This window comes from Camponotus floridanus, unplaced genomic scaffold, assembly GCF_003227725.1.
Source record: "Camponotus floridanus strain SB8 unplaced genomic scaffold, Cflo_v7.5 scaffold71, whole genome shotgun sequence".
Classification (NCBI taxonomy): Eukaryota; Metazoa; Arthropoda; class Insecta; order Hymenoptera; family Formicidae; genus Camponotus; species Camponotus floridanus.
The window spans coordinates 418,019-441,913 of record NW_020229840.1 but is presented as its reverse complement, the minus strand read 5'-3'; the positions used below and the strand labels follow the sequence as shown (position 1 = coordinate 441,913).

At 32.8% G+C, this 23,895-nt stretch overlaps 1 protein-coding gene across 5 annotated transcripts in view; it reads right to left on the bottom strand.

The window, feature by feature from the left end:
* Nucleotides 1-23,895, bottom strand: part of LOC105254643 (rho GTPase-activating protein 20) — a 230,116-nt gene that overhangs the window by 17,417 nt on the left and 188,804 nt on the right. Inside the window, exon 1 of one of the 5 annotated variants that reach the window (XM_011263445.3) lies at nt 11,463-11,957. The exons of 3 other annotated variants lie outside the window; for them this stretch is intronic. In XM_011263445.3, the coding sequence (XP_011261747.1) occupies nt 11,463-11,615 (153 nt within the window). In that variant the 5' untranslated portion in view covers nt 11,616-11,957. Of the gene's footprint in view, nt 1-11,462; nt 11,958-23,895 lie in introns of those variants that run through there. One more of the 5 variants, XM_011263447.3, reaches the window with a different exon arrangement.

The window sequence follows — 23,895 nt, the reverse complement described above, 5'->3', positions numbered from 1 at the left end:
CAAGAAATTAAATTGTTGGTATATATATCATTTTATAATTTTTTATATAATTTATATAATTTTATATAACTTTTTAAGTTATATTTTAAATTATATATAATTTTTCTAAACTTTCTTTTGTCTAAGTAACGTTGCTAAAGACCATCTTTGTTGCAACCGAGAGAGTTAACGAGACGAGAGAAGGAAAGGAAAGTGCGGAGAGACCGACGGCCAAGAGGAATCAGCGCCGATGAAAGGAAGGAATTTGGTGAATGGGAGTGCCTTGCGACTCGTTTTTCCACTACAATGGCGCACATATGCGGCAATCATGCATATACGAGAGAACGAGAATTCCTGAGATCGTGGCTGATAGACCAACCACATTTCCGAGGTAATCGAAAAAGATGCATGCCGAGAAGATGCGCCATTTTTCGCGTAATTTTCAAATCAATTTCGAAGAATTTAGACAGCTTCATTGAAAAAATAAAAGTAGCTAAGAAATTGTATTTGTCCGTATATGTAAAATTAAATTTTTTTATTGTATATATTTTAAATTTTATATTCTATACTTATTTATTTTATATATATTTATTATCTATATTTATTTTAAATTTTATCTATATGTGTATTCTTATATTAATACATTCACATAATAATTTAAATCTCTTTCTCTCTCTACATTTTTAAAATTTGGAATATTTTAAAAATCTCAATGTGATATTTAATATAAATATAATTTAAATTATAATATTGAAATTTTTCAAACGTATGTATATTTTTTTTTCTACTCAAAAAAATCAAAATTATTTATAATTATATTTTATAATTATTTATATTTATAATTATTAATTATTAATCAGTTATATTTATATTTATAATTTATTATATTTTGGTATATCTTTAAATATTTTTCGCATACCGAGATAAATCATTCCCATTGATCGTTGTCCAAAATTGACTTAGAATGGAATTAAGTATGCACCGGAATATCTCGTCATCGTATGCGTTATTGGGCGGATACACGCGAAGCGGAGGCGACAAACTTCTCCGACGACAAAACGATATCGTCAAATGCATAATGAGGCCTGACGTCATTGTTCGGAAAGGTACAAGCCTCCCCGATGGGAAGCCAAATATGCCACCCACGGATTTTGATCGCGCACAACAGTTCCCCTTGATGCGTCTTGCTACCTTTGAATTATCATTTTTGTCGAACATTATTCGTACGACACGCATAACAAATCGTGTGTGCTATGCGGTTTAAGAGTGTTCAATGTCGGATATTCGCGTCATTTATCATCAAATTTTTTTTCCAGATAAATATATGGAATTCGCAATAAAATAGATATTTTCGAAAAAACTCTAAGTGTTTTTCATAAATTTATATCCTATATTCATGGAGCGATAGTGAAATAACCCTACAAAATGTAAGAAACCTTTTTAAAATTCCATTTATGCAGAACTGTTTCTTCGTTTGGTCACAATTTGACGATTGACTCGTAACGATCATCATTTTCGAAAGACACGCTTGCGAAAGACGAAACCGGGATACCCCACATAAACAGTATCTTTAATCGCCCACACATTCAAGTGCGTAGCTTCGCCTTTTTATGACGTCGCCAAAGTCCGACTCTTTCTTCCGAGGACCAAAGAATCTCACAATTAGCACAATCCAGCGAGGAGAAAAATTCGAGATGGAGAAAAAAAAGCGCACGCCGGTTCGAAGCGAAATTCGAAGTTATCCGGCGCGGATTCGCGATAGGGAACAAAGAGGGGAGAGAAGAGGAGAGTGGGTGTCCTTGAAATGTGGTAGTTAACCGCCACACCATCAGCGAGAACGAAACATCACCTATCTCATCGAAAGTGAGGATGCACCAAGAGATGCACACACGTGCCTTCTCCGAAGACACGAAAAGAAGTCGCGTTTAAAATGGCACGAAGCGAAAGATCAAACGCGATTCTTATATACAGGGTGTTTCTTAATAAGTGCGAAAAATTTTAGGACATGATTCTTTGTCGAAAATTAAGAGGAGTTTTTCATATAAACATATCTACATCCCTACCTGTGAAATTACACTCTTCCAAAAATGGGGGTAAAGATTAGATTTTTATTTTTTAGGGATTAGATTTTTATTTTTTTAGGTTTTTAGGTTTTTATTATAATTTTGTTTTTGTTCCAATTTTCCAACATTTACTCTAATTTCATTTTTATTTTAAAATTTAACCTCTCGTAATTCGAAACCTATGCTATTTAGCATCGTGCTGTGCACGATAACGTATTTTATTTTTTTTCTTGAAAATTACTGATTTTATGAAAAAAATAAAAGAAATAAAAAAGTTTTTAAATAAATCAAACTTTTTAATGAATATTTTTAGATGACCATATTCCGGCTCATGAAAAAGTTCTAATAAAAAATTGAATAGGGATTGCTAGTTTCATCTCCTTATAACAATGTGAAAGATTGAAAAAAATATTAATAATTACTAGTAGAAGTATGTAAGTATCCACTTAATTTCATTTTTTTAACTTGTTGCTTTGAGAAAAAAAATAAAAATGTAGGAGTATATATTTATATGAAAAACTCCCCTTAATTTTCGACAAAGAATCATTTGCTAAAATTGTTTACACTTATTAAGAAACACCCTGTATATGTATAGTATACTAAATCCTTCTGTATTCGAAAAATGAAATTGTAATGTTTAAATTTCTAAAAAATCCTCAATTTAAAGATACATTTAAGCTCTTTAAATTCCTTAAAGTTTAAAGAAAATTTCCGAAACATTCAACGTTATATTTTTGACACTAAGGAATCGAAGGAATTTTCCATTTTATTTTTCTGCAAGTTAACATCGAGTCGATTTTAAATATGATTGAAAGGTACAAAGAAAAGAAAATGGAAAGGTAATTCGAAGGTCCATGAATACACCCATGGGCGAGGACGCGCAATTACGGCTCAACATACGATTTAATTCGTCGTTGTTTTGCTCGGGATTGTTCGCGCGTGCAGAATAAAGTGGCCGAAAACTGGTTGCGCATCGATCGGAGATGCTTTCGGAGGCCGAGTCGAGGAGAGAGAGATCGGGATGCTGGAACTGGACCGTGAACATTTAAAGGACCGTATTCACGCTCACTCGCTTGCACGATGTTGGTTCGCTGCACACATTGCTGCCCGAAAGCACTTTATGCAAATCCTTTATGCTCGTTATTGCACTATATCGCGGTGATCATATTTCGGCCAAAATATCGCCGGCTGTGCCACTTCGATTCTATGTTTATACTACTTGCATCTAATTAAATATCCTGCCTGTGCGAGTCATCCTCTTTGTATTTAGCTCATAACTGCGCGATCGACATTAAAATACAAATTCCGCGAGCAAACCTCCACCTTTTTTTTCAGTTATTGTCGACGAAGCTTTGAAACAGGCATGGCGAGAATTATTCCGATAAAATTTTTACAAATACAATATAATTTTTATACATAATTTCGCAATAAGTTTCCACGAAATGATGCGCCAGCCTCGCGCCTCGTTACTTATTCGAGTTACCTCTCGGTATCGGTTTGCACTTTGCAAAATTAGCCACTTTACAAGTCGCACTCTGTATAACATGCAAGGATAGTCCAGGAAATTTACTCTCCCTCTTTCGTCGTCTTTTCCGCGTCTTTCCTATTCCTCGAGCAACAGAGCTCTCTCCCGATTCCTCAGCGAAGAACTTCGAAGATCGCCAAGAGCCTTACCAGGAAACGCGTACGAGGATGCCGAAGACAGCTTTTACCCTTCTCTCCCTTCCTACTCTCCCGGTCTCTTTCACGAGCGCTTTTCTCTCTACTCTTATTTCTTCTTCTCTTCTTCCGTCTCGCGATCTTCTTCCCATCCCTTCTTTGTTCCTATCCGCGCCTCTCCAGGAATGACTCCTCATTCGTCACGAACAGGTGCGGTTCTTGATATAAACGAAACGTGACTTCTTCGATTGCGGCTTTACGCGGAAATTAACGTAGGCAAATAGAATCGCCACCGCCGTCAGAGGAGTCGCGTGATACGCGATGCGCTTAATCGCGTGCGTATCGAATCTCGGCGGCGAGATTACGACGGAGTCGTGATAGCGTGTCGCTTCTCCCCGAGGAATGCATCCCCTAGGCGCAAAATCATTCATCATTTTCGCTACCGCACGCGGAAACAATTTTCAGGATACGCAGGAAAGCACACAGAGAAAAATGTATACTGTATTTAAATAAATATTATTTATTTTAAGTATATCATAAGTTTGTATATCCGCAAATGTATCATAAGCATTAAATTTAATTGAATATATTCGGAATTTTAGTGCAGTATTTTAATCAAGAATATTAAATTAAAAATTGTAATCAAGAATATTAAAAAGTGTAATCAAGAATATTAAAACAAAAATTTGGTTTGCTTGTAATATTAAATTAAAATCAAAATTTATAAAATTTAGAGAATATTAAATTAAAACAAAAATTTATAAAATTTAGAGAATATTAAATTAAAACAAAAATTTGGTTTGCTTATTACATAGAGTTGGATTAAAGTAAGTTTGATTTTTCTTTGATACATAACTACAATATTCTTGAAGAGAAAATAAATTCTTCTTTTGAGTACATGATAATGAGATTTTCCAACACTTGTGTTGAGTATATTTTAAGATTATTTTCAAGAATATATTCTTTGTTAAAGAAAACTATTACTTAAAAAAAGAAAAAGAAATTGAGTTGCTTTTCTTGGCAGTAGTATATTTTTCTCTGTGCACCGCTGTATCCTTATACTTATTTTCTTCGATCGCGCGAAAATATTCTCTCCGTCCGATTATGTGTATAATAGCTTCCTCGAAAGAAACAGAATTATTCCATAAAATTCTCCTTTACATCCATAAATATTTCAAGTATCACGTATATGGGTATCTTGCAGTTGTTAGAATATAATTAATATTTGCTTGTTGAGAAATTAATCTCTAAATCATAAAATTCCTTAAATATACTCTTTTTCATTCTCCCTTATTATTTTGTTATTTAGTGATGCATATTCTTTTCTTAACTTTATTCAATGGTATTTTTATCGAAAGTTTATTGATTTTCGTCATGCCTCGTTACGTGTCTACGAGCTTCGTTTTCATTTAAGGGTCTGAATTGCCAATTATTATATTATATATTTTCCCAACAATCGCTCGCAAACGCGCCGGTGTACTTAACGCGGCATTTTTTTCTCGCATGCTCATATTGACGAATAATGTTGGAGCGAATCTCTATCTTGGATTATCGCGTTAAAGCGCGTTTTATGCGCACGACGACGCTGCCGAGTTTATATGTTCGCGCTCATAAACGCGCGATACAATCGCTGCTGAAAGCGACTGGCGCCTTTAACGAGCGTGCTTTTCACGTCCTTAAGAAGGGTCCTCCGTAAAGCTTATGTAGGGTCGTGACAACGACCTTGCCGACGTCTGGCTAGACGGGATGGTCCTTAGTCATCGTTTAGGAATGCCGGTTGACGTATATTACATTTTATCTTTCTATCATGTAAAAGCAGGTGAACAAAATAATGCACTTGTCATCGTTATCTTAGAGAATTTTCTCTATTTATCATTGTTTGCTTTGTAATAAATTGTTAAATTTCTCACTATATGAACTTTTCCATGATCTAAAAATCAGTGAATTTTGGCTATCGTAATGTCAAGTAATGTCAAGAATATATCAAAAATTGATTTGAAAAATATTTTAAATAGCATACCCTGTATCATATTTAATCTATTTTTCCACAGTCTTTAATTATAAAGACTGTATAATAATTATATCTTTAATTAAAAAATTAATTATATTTAAAATATAAAAATATAGAATTAATATGTAATTAACATAAAATTAAAATACAAAAATATAAAATAAAAAAATAGAAATTAATTATAATTAAATAATAATTAATTTAAAAAATTAAATAAAAATTTTAAATCGAGATCTTCAACTCTACGACTAAAATATCATGTATACCTAATGCGTGCAATAAAAGACGAGTCATTGAATGTCCCGGAAGAGATTACCGAGAATTTTTTATTCTGGTCCAATATGATTCATAGATTTCCGGAAAATACTACGAGACTGCCAGTAAACGATATGCGGGAGAATTGCATTACAGGTTAATGCACTAGACAGTTTTCGAAGTAGCTTTACATGTTATGACATACGCAGTTTTTGCCCTCCTTCTCTTTCGTAGTTTGCGCGGGATCTCTCCATCTCATCCCTTCGCAGAATCAAGAATATTGTCGGACATTCACAGACTGGTCTTTTGACCAAGCGCCAAATCGCCTACTTTATATTTACGCACCGACATACGAGAATGCACATAGGGCGATTCTATAAACGTAACGTGTGCTCCTTAAATGCGTCCGATATAAATAAATGTCTCAAGATAAGATGTACTTAGATCCGAGAATTCGGATGGAATTATAGAAGACTAAAAATACTGTTAAAGGATACTTTTTAGTTTCCTGCTCCAGTTATACGATTGTTTAATTACAGTAATTAAATTCCAATAGCGTACAATTTCGAGCAAATATAAAGTTTATTGTAATAAATCATGCTGTAGAAAAATAATAAAAATAAATACGAATCTTTTATATATCCTTTATATATTTTTCCATATCGTTTCCTTAAAAAATGACAAGTCCTTTAAAACACGCATATGTATATATCTATTGCAATAAAAAAAATTCATATGTAATTGAAGAGATACAACTGATGCAAGCAATACAATCAATGTAATTATTCGTGATCATTCTTCGTTAATTAGCATTGAATTATTCCCGCATCATCTGTACCTCGTTTGCTGATATCTTACCAAACGCGAATTCTCTAGAAATACCGCGAAGAGCGGTTACGTGTTGCAGACGTAACCGATACGAGTCATTTGTCGGGATAGCATACAAATGCATTTCGCTTTTCACTCGTGCCGCCGTCGTTCTTTGAAATGCTTGACCAACTTCCGCGTCGTAAACGTCATACGAAGACTACCGACTAAATTTACTGCACATTCCGAAGAAAATTTCCACGTTAGGCGAGTTCGTGCACGAGCTACACTTGACTGAAGTATATCTAATGAACTCTTCTAGCAAAGGATTCCCCACAATCCTTTCTTGGTAATATAAATACCGTGCAAAACGCAAAATGTCAAAAAGCAATGAGTATGAGAGATGCTTTAATCCGGAAAAAACGATCGAGAAGTTTCACGAAACAAATTTTAACTGCACGAATTAATTTTTACATTAATTTTTATCATTTTTTATAATACATTATTATTAATATTCTAATTTTTTATGTACTTTATATTATTATATATATGTACTGCTTATAAAATCTTATAATAACAATTGCAAGTTTTTGCAACAAATTAAAAAGATTAAATTTTAAATAAAGATTATATGTATTAAAATTAATTATTTGCTTATTTATGCATTTATTTATTATTTTAATTTGATGTAATAATAATATAATAGCAAATTAATGGTAAATGATAATAGTAAATAAACGATAAAAATTAACAAAAATTAAAAATTTTAAATTGATTACCTTATGGCTGCTCCAATATCGTCTAATGCCTCTTTGAAACCTCCTCCTCTTTTTTTTTGTTCTTTGCTGTTCTTCATAGCACTCACACTACATTTCATTCGCAAAAACACGTTAGTTACGATCGCACGCGTACTAATCGTTAGAATACAACGATATAGCGGCACTTTACATAGCATTCTCGATGTTAATCGCGCACTTTATTTTATATTCCAGTAAGGAACGCGAGGGAGAATAAGAAAACCACGATTATACAGAGCTACGATTCACTCGGTATTGAAAAATCTCGCGGTTGAATTCACATAATGCTACCTCTGTTAAGGATTAATATACGCAGATATGTTTTATAATAATGTTACTCTACTTCTCATTAAAACATAAATAAATAAATATAAATTAAGTTTAAAGACGAATATTTATTATCTGGATATCTCCCGCAAAAGAGTCACAAATATGTCGATTCACACGATAGATTTCGCTTTCGATTGAATAAATAAAATAAAATAAAATATGCATTTCAAGATTACATACTTCGACGAAAAAAGGCCGCGATCAAAAAAAAAATTGCGATATTACATGAATTAATAGCTTTAGTTAAGACGTGAAAATTAATTATTCATATGAATTAATAATTTCCTAATTATTCGTTAGATATCTCTTAGTATTTATCGTTACTCGAAAAATACGTTGACACACGGAATGTCTCGCTCTGTTACTTCTTTGAATCTCACCGAATGACAAGACGACTATGTTTATAATAGCACGATATACGTAGGTCGACAGAAAACGAAGGTTAAACACCGCGTGAGTGTTGATTTGTTGCCATCACAAATCATTTGGTATATTACAAAAGAAATACATACGGAATATATTATGTTTCTTGAAATTTAAATATATTATTTTTTGTATTTAAATGTACTATATTAATAAATACATGTATTAGTTTCTTCAAGTATTATTACACGCTTTAATTCAAAAATGGATAAAGTACATTTAAATAAAAAAAAATACAAAACGGAACGTGAAATAAAATTTGTATATTATTTCGTTAAAAAAATAAAATTTAAATTTAAATTCCATGATAAAATAATAAGTTATTTAACAATTTTTATTTTCTTCTCAAATATTTACTTTGTTTTTAAGTCGTCGATAACGAGAGTTAATTAATCGCATAGCGAATGAAAGTGAAATTATTGTAAAATGTATGCGTTTATTATTTGTTAGCAATAGAGAGCATTATATGAATCGACCGCGCGATTTTCCAGTTGTCGAGCGGATAGTAACTTCGTATGTAATCGTGCTTTTCGCTTTCTCCCATTGCTACATAAAATAAAGTGCGCGATTAACGTCAGGAATGCTAAATAAAGTGTCGCACGATCATCGTATTCTAGTGATTAGTACGCGTGCAATCGTAATTAACTGTGGTTTATAAGTGAGTGTCATAAAGAACAGCAACATACAAATAAGAGAGGGAGAGGAGACTCTCTAAGGGAACTATAAATGTTGACAGAGCATTTATTGAGCGAGCAATTTATACTTTTACTAATTTATTATATATTATTTATAAAAAAAATTGCTCATTTATCTTCGCGACACTAACTTATTTTAATTATTGCATAATATCATGCATATAAATTATTTTCTACGTCTTGATTAATATATATAATAATATATAATATCGATATATAATATATAATTGATTAATATATAATATCGATATATAATATATAATATCGATATATAAAGTTTAATCAATTGCAAGATTAATCGTGTGCGTATAAAATTATATTCATATAAAATTGTATTCAGAAAATTCAATTTACAGCGTTTTTGATTAGAATTTTCCGCTTTATTCACAATTCTCTCGGTTACTCCGAAGTTCGGATAAAATTCATTTTTTTTTTAGTTTGACATAGGCTATCTGAGAGATGCACCACGACGAAGACATCGAGCACGAAGCTACGCCAAAATAGAAACGGGGCAACGCCGCCGACGAAGAAACAGAAGGAAACGAATGCAGAGTCGCATTAGTATAACCGGTGCGAAAAATAAGAAGAGCAAACGAGAAATTATGGGCTGAAAGAAGTCTAAGATTGAGAGAAACATTATCGTTATATCCGTCCGAGACGAACGAAAATAAATTCACGGTGAACGAAAGCTAACTAAGCAGGTAACTAGGTTTGCCGATCTACCTACGTTAGGGACGAGATAGTTTTTATTAAGGATTGGAAAAGAATTTATCTTAAAGATTGAGTTCTCGCTGATGGAGATTATTAATGGTAAGATATCATATCTCATTTCTGTAAAAAATTCTGTAGAAAATATGAAGTGCCCGAAATATTTCCGTGATAAGTGATTCTGTGAAAAGAAATCACTAGTTTGCATAGAATCTTAATATTTAAATTATTATTATCACAATTATGTGAATTCGATTATGAAAATATATATTACTATTTATACTAAAAAATTTATAACAAATATAGAAAAATTTTGTTAAATATTTTAACTTAATATTATATATATATATATATATATATATATATATATATATAGCATTGTTAAGCAATATAAAACATATAATTCCATAGCGTTTGAATTGAATTATGTATCTATTAACAGAGCAATCTATGGACAATATAAAAAAATTAAAATGATCTCTTAATTTAATAACTACCGAAATTTATTACATTAATAAAGAATATATTAAGTGAGTATAAGTTATTTTATTTTTAAATGTCCATATATATTCTTGCGATAAATTGTTAAAATGTAAATTTATGTACTTTTCATTTGGCCTGCATTAAATACCGATCATAGAAAATGTGACGCTATGTATGTTTATCCAGTAAGATTTCGAGAATAGCGGCTCTTCTTAATTTCCTGGGAATCGAGCAGCCGTATAAAAGTTCGAAAGGTTCATGGAACGATTGCCACGATGAGAGCTCGAGTAGCCAAGAATTTTAATAAGTCCGATAAACAAGACAACATGATAACGAAGAAATCCAGAGTGAAAAAATCCAATCATATTACATATTATAGCAATGAAACAAATTACTTTGCACTGAACACGACCTATTATTGCAATGTGCAATGTCGAAAACTTGATTTTTTCCTGTAAAATGCGGAATATTATTCGCAGAAAAATTTCTAGTCTGATAAAAAAAATGATAAAATAAAGGCAATGATACATTTAGACACAAACAAAAACGGATTAGTTTTAAATGCAGGAGAAAATTCCCGTTTACTGGCCTTGCAATCGACAATGCAATCATGAATCACGTCTATGACTCAAAATCCTATTAAAAATCGTCTAGACACTACCTAGTTTAGTTGTAAAAAGCTTCAGATTAAACGTATTTTGAAAATATCTCAAAATCGTAGAAAAATTTTAAATTTTCCTTTCTATATATGTATATACAGGATGTTTCTTAATAAGTGCGAAAAAGTTTAGATTTTTCTTTGTCGAAAATTAAAGAGATTTTTCATATAAACACTAAAAAAATTAAAAAGTTCTAATAAAAATTGAATAAAGGTTGCTAATTTCATCCCCTTATAACAATACGGGAGGCTGAAAAAAATATTAATAAATAACCTTTTTACTAGTAGAAAATATCCATCTAAATTCATTTCTTTAATATGTTCCAAATTTGAGAAACAAATAAAAACCTAATTTTTACTCCCATTTTTGGAGGAGTGTAACTCCACAAGGAGGGATGTAAGAGTATATGTCTATATGAAAAACCCCCCTTAATTTTCGACAAAGAATCATCTCCTAAAATTTTTCGAATTTATTAAGAAACGCCCTATATATCAATTTTCCAATTTTATGATATATTTAATATATTATTCTAAAAACTCATTATCTCATATATGAAAAAAATCAATTCTCTCTAGATGATAAAATTAGCTTACAAAATGAAGAAATAGTGATGGAATGACTACGATTAGTCGACATCGATAAAGCATCGCTTTCGTCCAAGTCGATGCATGGTGGCATGGAACACTCACCAGTTCCAGCTCCAGCTTGCGCACGTCGTAATATCCCTTGTAATACTTGAACCACATCTCTCACTGATCACTGCGCGCCCGGATGAGCATACGCATTACGTTCAACAGGATGATAACCCTCGAGGTTACTCTTCTCTCTCTTTTTTTTCCCCTCTCAAAGTCTCGCGAATAAATCGCTACTGCAGCATCGAGAGTATCTTCGAACGCGGTGGTACTTGGCGTCCGTTCCCTGGCGCTCTATGAAGAGCGAACTGCCAACTTTTCTCGCGATACGACGAGCGTCGTCGCGCGTTACATCGCGGTCGATCCGATGAAAGAGTTCACTGTTCTGCTCGGCGATCCGCGTCCGTATCGAAGACGAAGATAAATATACGGCGCGAGATGAACGAAGAGGAAGAAAGTGAAAGAGGGGAGGTGAAAGAGGGAGAGTGCTAGAGAGACAGGGAAGAAGACCGGCGTGTGGTACGATGCACTCGAGGACCTTTGAGAGACTGTACGCCTCGGCGCGGCCAAGAGGCCAAGTATAGACGAGTATGCATCGTGTAAGTGCGTATTAATGTGTGTGCGTGAGTTTTCATGTCGTATATGCGCGTGCGTGCGTGCATGCGTGCGTGAGTACGTGCGAGCTCACAGGCCACTAGACTTAATTAGCCGTCTCATCACTGGGACTCCCTTCTTTTTTTCCTAACCACGTGCGATTTCACGGCGCGAGAACTGCTGCGAGACCGCAGTTCTTTGTATCGTGCTTGCCGAGAGTGCCTTAAAAAAGCGCGATGAAACGCACCAAAGAAACGACTTTCCAGACTTGTCACTTGGAAAGTGGATCTTTATGAGCGCCACGCATATACCTCTGTTTTATAGAGGATGCATATGTGCTATGCGCGATATTTCTTATATCCTGGAATTTCGTCAAAGTATCATTAGTTTCAAGGATATTAAAATGATAGAAATTAAATTAAATTAAGATAATTTATATTAAATTAAGATAAATGATAGAAATTAAATTAATTAACGAATATATTAATCATCTATGAAAAATACACTAATAAATATTGCGAAATTTATTCGCAGATATAATTATCAAAATAATTATTTGTATTTAAATATTACAACTTACACATTAAATAGTAGCTGAAGATAGAAAGCGCTGTATGAAAATGTAATAAATAATGTAACGAATAAGAATTTCGAATAAAAAAATGTATAAAAATAAAATGTACGAATAAAAAATGTATAAAAATGTAATGTGAATGTACAAAGGAATATGAAATGATGGACATACACTAATGCTTCACGAGCAAAAACCTAGAAAAATTAGTATGCATTGAATGACTTCATGGACACGGGAATAAAAATAGCACACAATTCCATTAGTACTATTAGCTTATCTCTAAGCTAGATAGATAATCGAACCGTGTGTACACAGTGACGATACTTTGTTAATCAACTTCTAACAAGTGACACGAATGAACTTCGGCTACAAGGCTGCGGAATCGTGTCGAGGTGAACGACATTCCGAGGCGATTTTATGAAACCGAGCCGAAAAATTTTTATGCACCGCGCTTGTCGTAAAAACTGACGATTATTTCAGTCGTGTTGCATCGAAATTTATGACAGAGATAATCCTGACATGCAGATTTAAGCTGTTTGGGAAGTTATATAATACACGTCGATGTTAACTTGCTGTATAAAGATATAAATCTGATAATCCAACTTTTGAGAATATTATAAGAACATATTATTAGATTGTTTAGATTTACATTAGTGTTATTATATTATTATTATTAAACAAATTTTGAATTATTCGCGAATTATATGTAATTATTTTTATTGAACTCATAAAATTCTGAGATTAATTTTCGCATATATTTTAATTCTGTATAATTCAATTTTGAAAATAAAGTCTCACGTGTTAAAAAATATATGTATATCATCGACACAAGTTGCTTGACAGAAAAATAATTCAGAATCTTCTCATTTCCACGTTATCTATAAACGAGCGCCTTTAATTTCCATAAGTAGAATTTTTTCCATGAAAAAAAGTAGTAAAAAGTTATATAAATAGCGTTACACATAAGAGAATAAAAGTGTAACCCAATGCAACGAAAGATAACCTTTGTCATTTCTTCGAGTGATATCACTTTGCATAATTATTGAAGCATAAACGAAGGAATTCACTGATTTACTTCTGTTTAAAATTAACTCTAGAAATTCTGATAATGACGATCGTAAAAAGATTCGTACGATTTCTACGATTTAAAAAAAAATAACATAATATGTAAATGTGAGAGGTTTAAATAATTAAAATCAAATGTTTATGGAACGAATTCTTTGGGCGGAATTTTAAATGAGATATAAGAGATACGCGAGTGAAATAAAGCAAGAAGAATCTTGCTTCGTGGCCGTCATAAATGTAAAGTCAAGTTCATTGTCACGTACGAGTGTGGAAGAGCCACCTTCTCTCTCTCTCTCCCCCTCGTCGCTTCTCGCTCAATCGGAATCAAATCGTCCGCATCCACCGACGATTCATTCATTTACCCCGCGTCTTGAAATTTATGAACGAATAGTCGCTACGCCATTAATCATCGCGCTCGCATTCGCGTTCGTTTATTCGAAAAAAGCCGTGCGCCGACTGTATTTCTACGGTCGTGCATATTGATTTATGGGTCGGTCTCGTATCACTTGTGCAACTTGCTCGTCCTTCTCTACGCGCCGCGGTAGAGAGATTCCGCGATTGCATCCGCGCAATTATAAGGACTCGTACGTTTCAGCGGCGCATCCTCGCGTTCCTCGACGCCCGAATCAATTTCAATGCGAACCGAATGGTCCTCTTAATCGACCGTGTGGTCTCCGCATTCGCGAGCTACGCCCTCGTTAATCACGCCGCTTTTAATTTAACAACGAGATCTATGCGCGCTCGAAACGTAAATTGATTTCTTCCATAAGAGACGCGAGTGTCACACTCGAAGCGAAGAAACGATAATGTGGACGAATCACGTTATCCGATTTATTCGACAATCGTCTCACGTTTCATATATTAATTATTAAAATAATAATTAAATAATGAAATGATAATTAAATTATATTAATTGAAAAAATTATAATTATAAAAAATTATAATAAAAAATGATAATATATATTTTCATAATATTTTGTTATGCTATATTTAGTGTATACATATTACTTTATAATAATAATGTTAGAGAAAACTGGTCCCTGTAATAAAAATATTTTTACCTGAGTAAATACTATTTTTTTTTACGATCGGTTATCGCACGAACATTCTGTGCTCGCGTCTAACACTTACAATTAATCTATCCACAAATCGATTTAAAGTCAATTGCATATTCGCGATGTCGAACTGCACGCGAGCGTCGCGCTCCCATTAATCAATACTGATTCCAGGCGAAAAATCGGCGGAATTTATTTTATGTAAGAAAGCGTACAACTTATAATTAGACAAATACAATTTCGTGTCTTATAACGCTCGCTCCCGAGAGAGAGCGAGATCAACGCGACCAACATTCTCGTCGCATAACACATTTTCAGATTTACGAGCAGGACGATCGCGTGCAGAGATTAAAAAGTTTTAAGATTGTATTTATTTTTTTTTAATGCGCGCTTCGCAAAGCGCGATTGCTTCGCGCAAATACCTATACAGGTGAAATAGTCGCGATGATTGCGCGGACGCCACGAATCATTCCGAATTAATGGCGAATACCTAAGCGTTTTATAACTCGTCGCGAAATTTATGAAACCTGTTCTCATTAATCGATATTACGCTCCGATTCAAGAAATGCACGTGTACAGATGCTCGCGATTACTGCACACCCGGTTGTAATTAACCGTGGCAAATTGCGAATTTACGACGTACATTCAAACACTTTGAAAAGTCATCGCGAATTACTTTAATTACTCGAAGTATCGAGCGCCGGGACATGTTTAAGCAACTCCCTAAGTGCTCGCGTTTATTTCATTTTTTGTCAATTTCACGTATGAAATTAAATTTATAGAATTTCATAAAAGCAGATGTACTCGTAATTATCGTAATGTTCCTTCCTCTTCGTACAGTACGTTCCTTACGCACAGTAGCAAATTAACGATACTATATTTACCGATGCGTTATCAATCGCCCCAACGCCCATCAACGATCATCCTTCTCAGCCTCGTTCTAAGCGCAACACGACTATCGCGGTATCGGCCATTGAAATCGCACTGACAACAAATCATCTCGAATCAATCCCCTCCCGAGAGCGATTTCATTATCCCCGGGTATTGATATCGTCTCGCGCGCGAAACGCGTACGAGACGCATGCTCTCATTAATCAACGGCGGCTTATAGCTAGCCGGACTCATTCTTCGTTCAAAAGAACGTTACGCTCGCATAATTGCCTAGCTCGAGCAGGCCGATGCAGCATAATTTCGATTTCCATACGGGTGTGGTACGGGGACGATGAAAGAAGCGCGCGCGAGCGTCCTTGTGGATGCTCCTTGCGAGATACGAGAGAGGAGAGGATTATCCCGCATGTCCGGCGATTCCTGATTTATGAGCCGAGCGCCAAGTTTTCAAAACTTATCTATCTCCCCCTTCTATCGTCCCTCGTTCTCTCGAGATGACTCTTCTCTTCTATGTACGCAATTATTACCGAGGTGCCCTGTCTCTCTTTCTCTTTCCTTCTCTCTCTACGTGTTCAATTGCATCTTTCAACAGGCCGCGCGCGTTCGCAGTCAAATGGCTCTCCCTCTAACTACACTTTTCCACCGTCCTTTTACTCGGTTACTAAGAATGAGCGGAACTCGAACTAGTTTCTCTTTATCGTTCTTCTAACATCGCTCGATATCCGCTCGATAGTTGTAACAACGATGCTTACAGCAGTGACTTGCAACTGACTAATAAGATTTCAGATCTTTATGTATACAGGATGTTTCTTAATAAGTGCGAAAAATTTTAGGAATTTTATGATTGTTTGTCGAAAATTAAAAATTAGGTTTTTATTATAATTTTGTTTTTGTCCAATTTTCCCAACATTTACTCTAATTTTATTTTTATTTTAAAATCTAACTTCTCGTAATTCGAAACCTATGCTATTTAGCATCATGCTGTGCACGATAACATATTTTATTTTTTTTCTGGAAAACTACTGATTTTATGAAAAAAATTAAGGAAATAAAAAAGTTTCTAAATAAATCAAACTTTTTAATGCATATTTTTAAATTATCATATTCCGGCTCATTAAAAAGTTCTAATAAAAAATTGGATAGGAATTGCTAGTTTCATCTCCTTATAACAATGTGAAAGATTGAAAAAAATATTAATAATTACTAGTAGAAAGTATCCACTTAATTTCATTTTTTTAACTTGTTCCTTTGAGAAAAAAAATAAAAATGTAGGAGTATATATTTATATGAAAAACTCCCCTTAATTTTCGACAAAGAATCATCTCCTAAAATTTTTCGCGCTTATTAAGAAACATCGTGTATAAAAATGTTGTGTATGTTGCGATATTAAAATTTTCCCAATAAATAAAGATTATTCTTGCAATTTTGTAAAGTTATCAAAGATATATTCAGTTTATCTAAATTATAAAATTGCCTGTAATATCCATTTATTGAAATATTACGAAATATCGCGAAATATCATGAAATATCTTTAATTAATTTTACATAAATTTCAATTTTAAAATATTACCATTTAAATATATCACAATCTTAACTTGTAATATAATCTTGAAACTTGAAATTGTTCAATGCATTTACAAGTGTGTGCATACTCTCGTCCTCTTTCTCTTTCTTGTATTATTATTTGTCTTGTATTGCATAAATGAGATGACAGAAAATCGATGCGTAACAAGAAAAGTACAGAAATGTTGATGTTCTTCGATATTGCCAAAGAGCATTAAATCGTTCAATTCCAAATAATGTCGCAGATGCAACGAAGTGTGTGTGCGGTACGTACAATTAGCAATGCTAATCAGACGGATTTGTCGGGGCGTTTAATTAATATGAATGGTATAAAATGCGTCCCGACGCACGCTGCTGGAAGCACGAAATGACGTGACGTTACTGCAACAGCCGCGTATCCAGAAGAACCTGCTCCGAGGCGAGCGAGATCGAGGAGCAAACACGTTTGCAAAATTAATGGGACTCTACAAGAAGCAACCAAGTCAATAGCATCGTTTAGAAAATAGCCTGGTAAGTATACACGATCGATCATCAAGTATCAACTCCTGCGTGATTTCAAAGAAATCGGCTAATAGCCCATACCTGCCAGCGTCATTCCCTTCAGTCGATGCCTATTGCGTGAGTGCGCCTCTTGTTGCGTAATACGTATATAAGGCTGCCTAGTCTTAAAATATACGCGCTGCGAGCCCGATGCGAACGAGATCTCGCAGAAATGTAGAACGCGGCAATGCGTGCCCTAAAATATTCGAATTGGCATTAAAAACCTCTTGCGAAGTCGTTTAACGAATCAGATGAGTTTCTTCATTAGTTTGATTAATGCTGCAATTTTCAAGTCTAAAAACTAATTCCTAGATCAGTAATTTTAATGACAATTTTAACCGTCTTCTTCCAAGTTTGATAGTTTTAAGATAAAATAAAGGATTAAGTTAAAATCCATTTGTTGGCAAAATAAGTCTTCATAATCAAGTAAGTGTAGTTTCTTAATTATATATCATTATTATCAATATCATTAATATTTATAATCCTGAGGGTAATAATCAGGAAATATAATATACTTTCAAAATGTTTAAAGATTAAAGATCATTTTGTTTAAATTATACTGCAATTATACTGATAATCTTTTGAATTTTGTGATTTTAGAAAATATAAAATTTTTTTACATAAAAATATTGATAATATTCTTCTTTTTAAATATAAACAATAATACAGAATACTAATTATTCCAATTTAACTTGCTTTTAGTTGCTTTAACGTTTAGCTTGCACAAAATAACATTAAACTTTATTACGCACTCACATGATAATCGAGGAGAATGAAAGGATTACGATCAGCACGAATGGAACGTCCTAAGATCAATTTGATCTTAGGACGAATCGTTTCAATGACGATCGATTTGCGATCACTCTCGATCAATTTCTATTCTTGACGTACCGTCTAATGCTCCATTAAAGCATGTGAGGTAATCGAGGATAAGTGCGAGCGTCCGTTGATACGATGGCACGCTTTGCAAATCGCTTTCGCGATCGAGACGAAGACCGCAAAGTGGCCTTTCTTTCTCGTTTTCGATCGATCGCGCTCGAAGAAGAATAAATTGCAAAATCTCTCGATGACTAGCTGAAATAATTAGAATATCAGGCTGCTGTGTTTGCCATTTCCTCTTTCTCCGGCACTTCGATTTCGATTAAGCAAAGCCACGTGAATGCACGATGATGTGCATCTTCATACCTCGAGACGAATCACGGGTCAATGAACTGTGAAAGCATTCGCCACAATAATGACCGATCGATTCTCGCGAATAGCTGACTTGACGAATGCGAGATTGTTTTTTGCTTACCTACGTCAATTGACAGACCTTCCCGGACGTAACGAATTTGCTTTTCTATAATAAAGCGATGATGCAACAGACAATTTTATTCCTACTATGTTTTCTAAATGTAAGAGTTTTATAGCGGAAAGATAACTTTTGAAAACAAAATTGATTATTTCTTGCATAACAGCGTACAATTGCGAGCACGCTAAGCTTAGTTCAATTTTCCAGTCACTGGCGATGTACAAATATACCAATTTCCGAATCTTTAATGAGCACGTTTCTTTAAAATCGTATGATTTCTAAGTAAAAAATTAAAAGCAGAATCAGTACTACGCCAAGTAAAAATTAAACATGTTAACGCACATTGATGAATTGTATACTTCAAAATCTATTTTTAGAATCTATAGTTCAAAAATGTACGTTTAGAAAAACTGGAAATACATAATTATAATTTTAAATGTAATATCATTATTTTGCAAAGAGCTTTTTAAATCAACAACATTAATAATATAAAAAATTTATAAATATATTTATGATCATATTTATGATTAAAGCAAAGGATAATTTATTTTTTCAAATAAATAAATAAATGTTTATATAAACGCACTTCTTTCTTGAGATTTTTTCGTTTCTCCGGCTCTTACTAGTAATTCTTACTAATAATTCTTTATATAAAATTTTTATTTTTTTACTCACCACTATATCAGTGCAATTAAAAGATCAAGAAATATGCAACCGCTTACCTGCAACAGAAAAAACAAGATTCACATTATTTTTTATTCGATTGTTAAAATAGATGTTTAATTTATAGCCATTTGCGCATAAAATTATTATTAAAATTTGAAACAAATATATGTATAAAATTTAACGAGTTTTACTTCTAGTATTATTTAACATTCCAAAAGGACCAACAAAATACCAACGTGTTTTTCATCTATCTAAAACAAACAAATATAAAAAGAAAAGAAACTTGTACAATAGACGTTTAAAAGAACATTACTATGTTTGATAACTGTAGGTCTGTACGATTTCATAAGTTTTCGAACGATAAGATAGAAAAATCAAATACACATATTTTATAAACATATTTTCTCGTATACTCGTATACATATCAAGTAATAAGATAAAACTACAATTATATTTTTAATATCGATATCTTTTTTAATTTATCCTTACTTTTTATTTTATTATTTTATTTGTCGATATATTTATAAGAAATTCTTTTTTGGAATATTACATATATTATTATTTTTAAGTTTGTTTATTTTGAAAAAAATTTTATATTATATCTGACGGAATAAAAATTCATACGTTTGACTTTTCTTACACACTTTATCACTTTAACAGTTTAGTAATCATTTGTATTGTGATTAAATTTTTTCGTGTAAAATAAATCTAAGATTAATACACCAGGCTTTTAAGCCTTTTGAATATTAATAAAGGGAAACCAACAAATTTTTCCTAAATGAAACTTCAAGATTCTTAAAAGACTTAAGAAGTAAGAGTAGTTTAAGCTGTCAAGATTGTATAAATTCTTGAAATATTTTCAAGACTTTTCCGCTTTCGACAGATTCGAGACTTTCGTCATATGTACGAAATGATCCGAAGCGCTCGTTAGCCAGTCTGTACTTCGTGGTCGACTCGATATAGACGATTACGCGCATCCTTTCGTTAAGCGCGAAAATCACTTCGCGGCGTGTGTAACACACGTCGGGGATTTCAATAAATAAGACCCGTAGGCATTCCCTGGTCCGATGTCGGCTGTAAAGAGCTGATAAGATCGGTAGCTAAATAATCACCTTGACTGTTACGATCGTGATGCACATTTTCGTGACGCGCGTGTGAGTACGCACGTACGCAGAAGGGGAGGAAAGAACAGAAGAGGGAGGGAGGGAGAGAAAGAGTTAACGAAAAATCACGTTTATATACGCACTATAGCACCGGTCGAGATTTATCTGCCACTTATCGCGACGTATGCCAGAATCACACTGACTTTTTAGATGCCTGACTGTGCTTGCGACATCTGGTAAAGAGGCGAGCTCGAGGAGGGATGAGCTCTTAACCACTCGATTGGAGACCTTTCGAGACTTTTCTTCGCTTGGGCAAGCCCTTTGTGGGTTCTCATCTTTAACCTTGACACATCATGCTTCTATCTTACTCATTCGACTGGAATTTTGGAATGTTATTTCTCTATTCTTAATAATCGAATTTTTAAATCTATTTGTTTGCCTGTATTAATTTAATCTTACGAATCAATAAGTTTGTATTATATTATTATATTTTATATATTAATTTATATTTTTATTTTTATTTTAATTATATTATTATTTTATATTAATTAAATATTTTATATTTATATTTTATATTAATTTATATTTTAATTTTTCTATTAATTGTCTAATAAATTAAAATAAAAAGCAAAACTCTATGTACATAAAATATATATAGCACACATATAAATAAATATTACAAATAATAAGAAGCTAATAAAAAAATACTAAGAACATGTAGTTTTTTACTTATTTTTTTATACGATATTTTATATTTAAAATATTTTAATATTCTTATATATATGCATATTTCTATATTTTTCTCTCTCTCTCTCTCTTGAATATAATATATATTATATATATATTACATTATTATATATTATATTATATAGCAATGTAATATAACATATAGTAAACAATGTAAGAAAGCAATGTATATGCAAATGCGAACCATAAATTTCGTAACCCAAAACAAATATAAATTAGACGTTCGTCAGCTGTATCGATTTAAAAGATTCATATTTAATACATCGTCATGATGGAGTAAATATTTGCTGGACCCATGCAGACAAATAGGCCCAAATCATTGTGGTCGGTTTGTTCTTGAGCGCCCTTTCGTGGTTCTCAACCACAACGTGCTCGTCAATTCGCTCGCGGGCGATGCAGCCGCTCGCGAAATCCGCCGTTTTTGTTGCATTCCGAGGATGCATAACGGAACGTAACACCGCCAATCGACAGATCACCGTTAAAGCTTAAAGTACTTATGCGCGGCATAATTAGCGATGTTTTTAATCGGGTCAGCTACACACGTCATCGCGAACGCAATGAAATATTGTGCAACGTAGCATTTTGGCCAAAGTAAAATTTACTGACGCAGAAATTATTTCACTTATCGTGAATCAGAATAAAAATAAATGACGGAATAACTCTGACATAATTTCAACAAAAATACGGCGATTGTTAGAAGTGTAATGTTTCTGCCCCCAAGAAAATCGCAGAGCTTCTGGTCTCATTCTAAAATTCATATTTCATTCATTTCATTCCTTTTATTCATTCATTTTAATCATTCATTTTATTCATTTTCGTAGAAAAATATTAGCTTTGAAAACCCGCAAAAATAAATTTTGTAATTCTTCTTCTATCATTTTTAATAACGATAATAAATCTTTTAACTTTGCAGATTTGAAATATTTCTTTATAAATCGAAGAGAGAACCTCTGGAAGCTGCTGCTTCATATGTGACTACCTGGTAAAAGTAACATAAGGAAAAAGCAACGATTTTCTCATCCATTCTATCTATATGTGTAGTGTTTAAACAGTTGTACAACCATTTACTTCACGAAGCTATTATCGATTTCCAAATGTAAATTAATTATTCTTCTCTATATTTTTTTTCATTATTTTATGCACTGTACAGCTAGTTGTTTCATTCATATGCATGCCGTTTTTCTTGTTTCTTAAATATTAGCATTGTTAAAGTTACATTTATTATCATAGACCTAATTTTTCAGCTATACAATAGTACGTACGTCCGTAACTAACGAAGATTCTTAAGCATAAAATGATAATGATAATAATATGTACATAAATTCATTGATAAATATTTTTTTGCATCATATAACACAATGTGACCCAATTATTTCTAGTCAAATTTCATTCAAAATTTCTTATCTTTCAAATACTTTCTCCATTTCTATTATTTATTTTTAAATTGGTCACTGATTATCATAATTTCGTTCCTCATATTTTATTCTTCATAAATTTATAATTCATATAATTTCAAGTTGCTATAATTATTATTTCGTGTTAGCCAAATAATGCGTTTCGTCTCATGAACCAATGCATTGCATAAGTTAATTTATTAAGAAAATTTCAAAGACATAAATGTTATTTATCGTGGATATTCCATTTTCAACAAAGATAAAACCTTCTCCACGAAGATCCCGAAGAAGGATTCTCTACGGTTTAAAACCAACTCACACAGGAGGAAGGAACATAAAGTATACAACGGATTTTACAGCAATTTTTATAGGTTCTGGTGACATTAAAAGCATATGTATTTTGTTCTACCTCTTCGACTTCAGCATGTGAGTTTTGTATCGTTCTTTCGGATAACGATAGAGAAAAAAAAGAAAGGAAGAAAGACGTCCCAGTTCGACAGAATGGAGTTTAAAAGCTTCTCTCCATCCTACCTTTTCTCCCCTGTCTCGAGCTCGTAAAACGTAATACAACCAGCACCATCGATTTATATCTGCCATATTACTACCGAATTCTCGGAACTACATTGATTCGATAATAGAGAAGCTTTATAAAGTGAGAAAAAAAAGTATTAGAATAAAAACGAATATTTTGGTAGCTGCGTTATAAATTCTTACACATGTTGTAGAAATACTCTGCATCTGGTTTCCGTTTTAGAAATATGTAGAAATTATCTTAACATTTCATTATATTGAAAAAATTTGTAAAAAACATGCTAATTACAATATTATGCATTAAACATAATTTTATTCCATATATTAGTTCTATAAGAAATCGCATACAAATCGTATACAAATTATTTATTTTATTTATTATT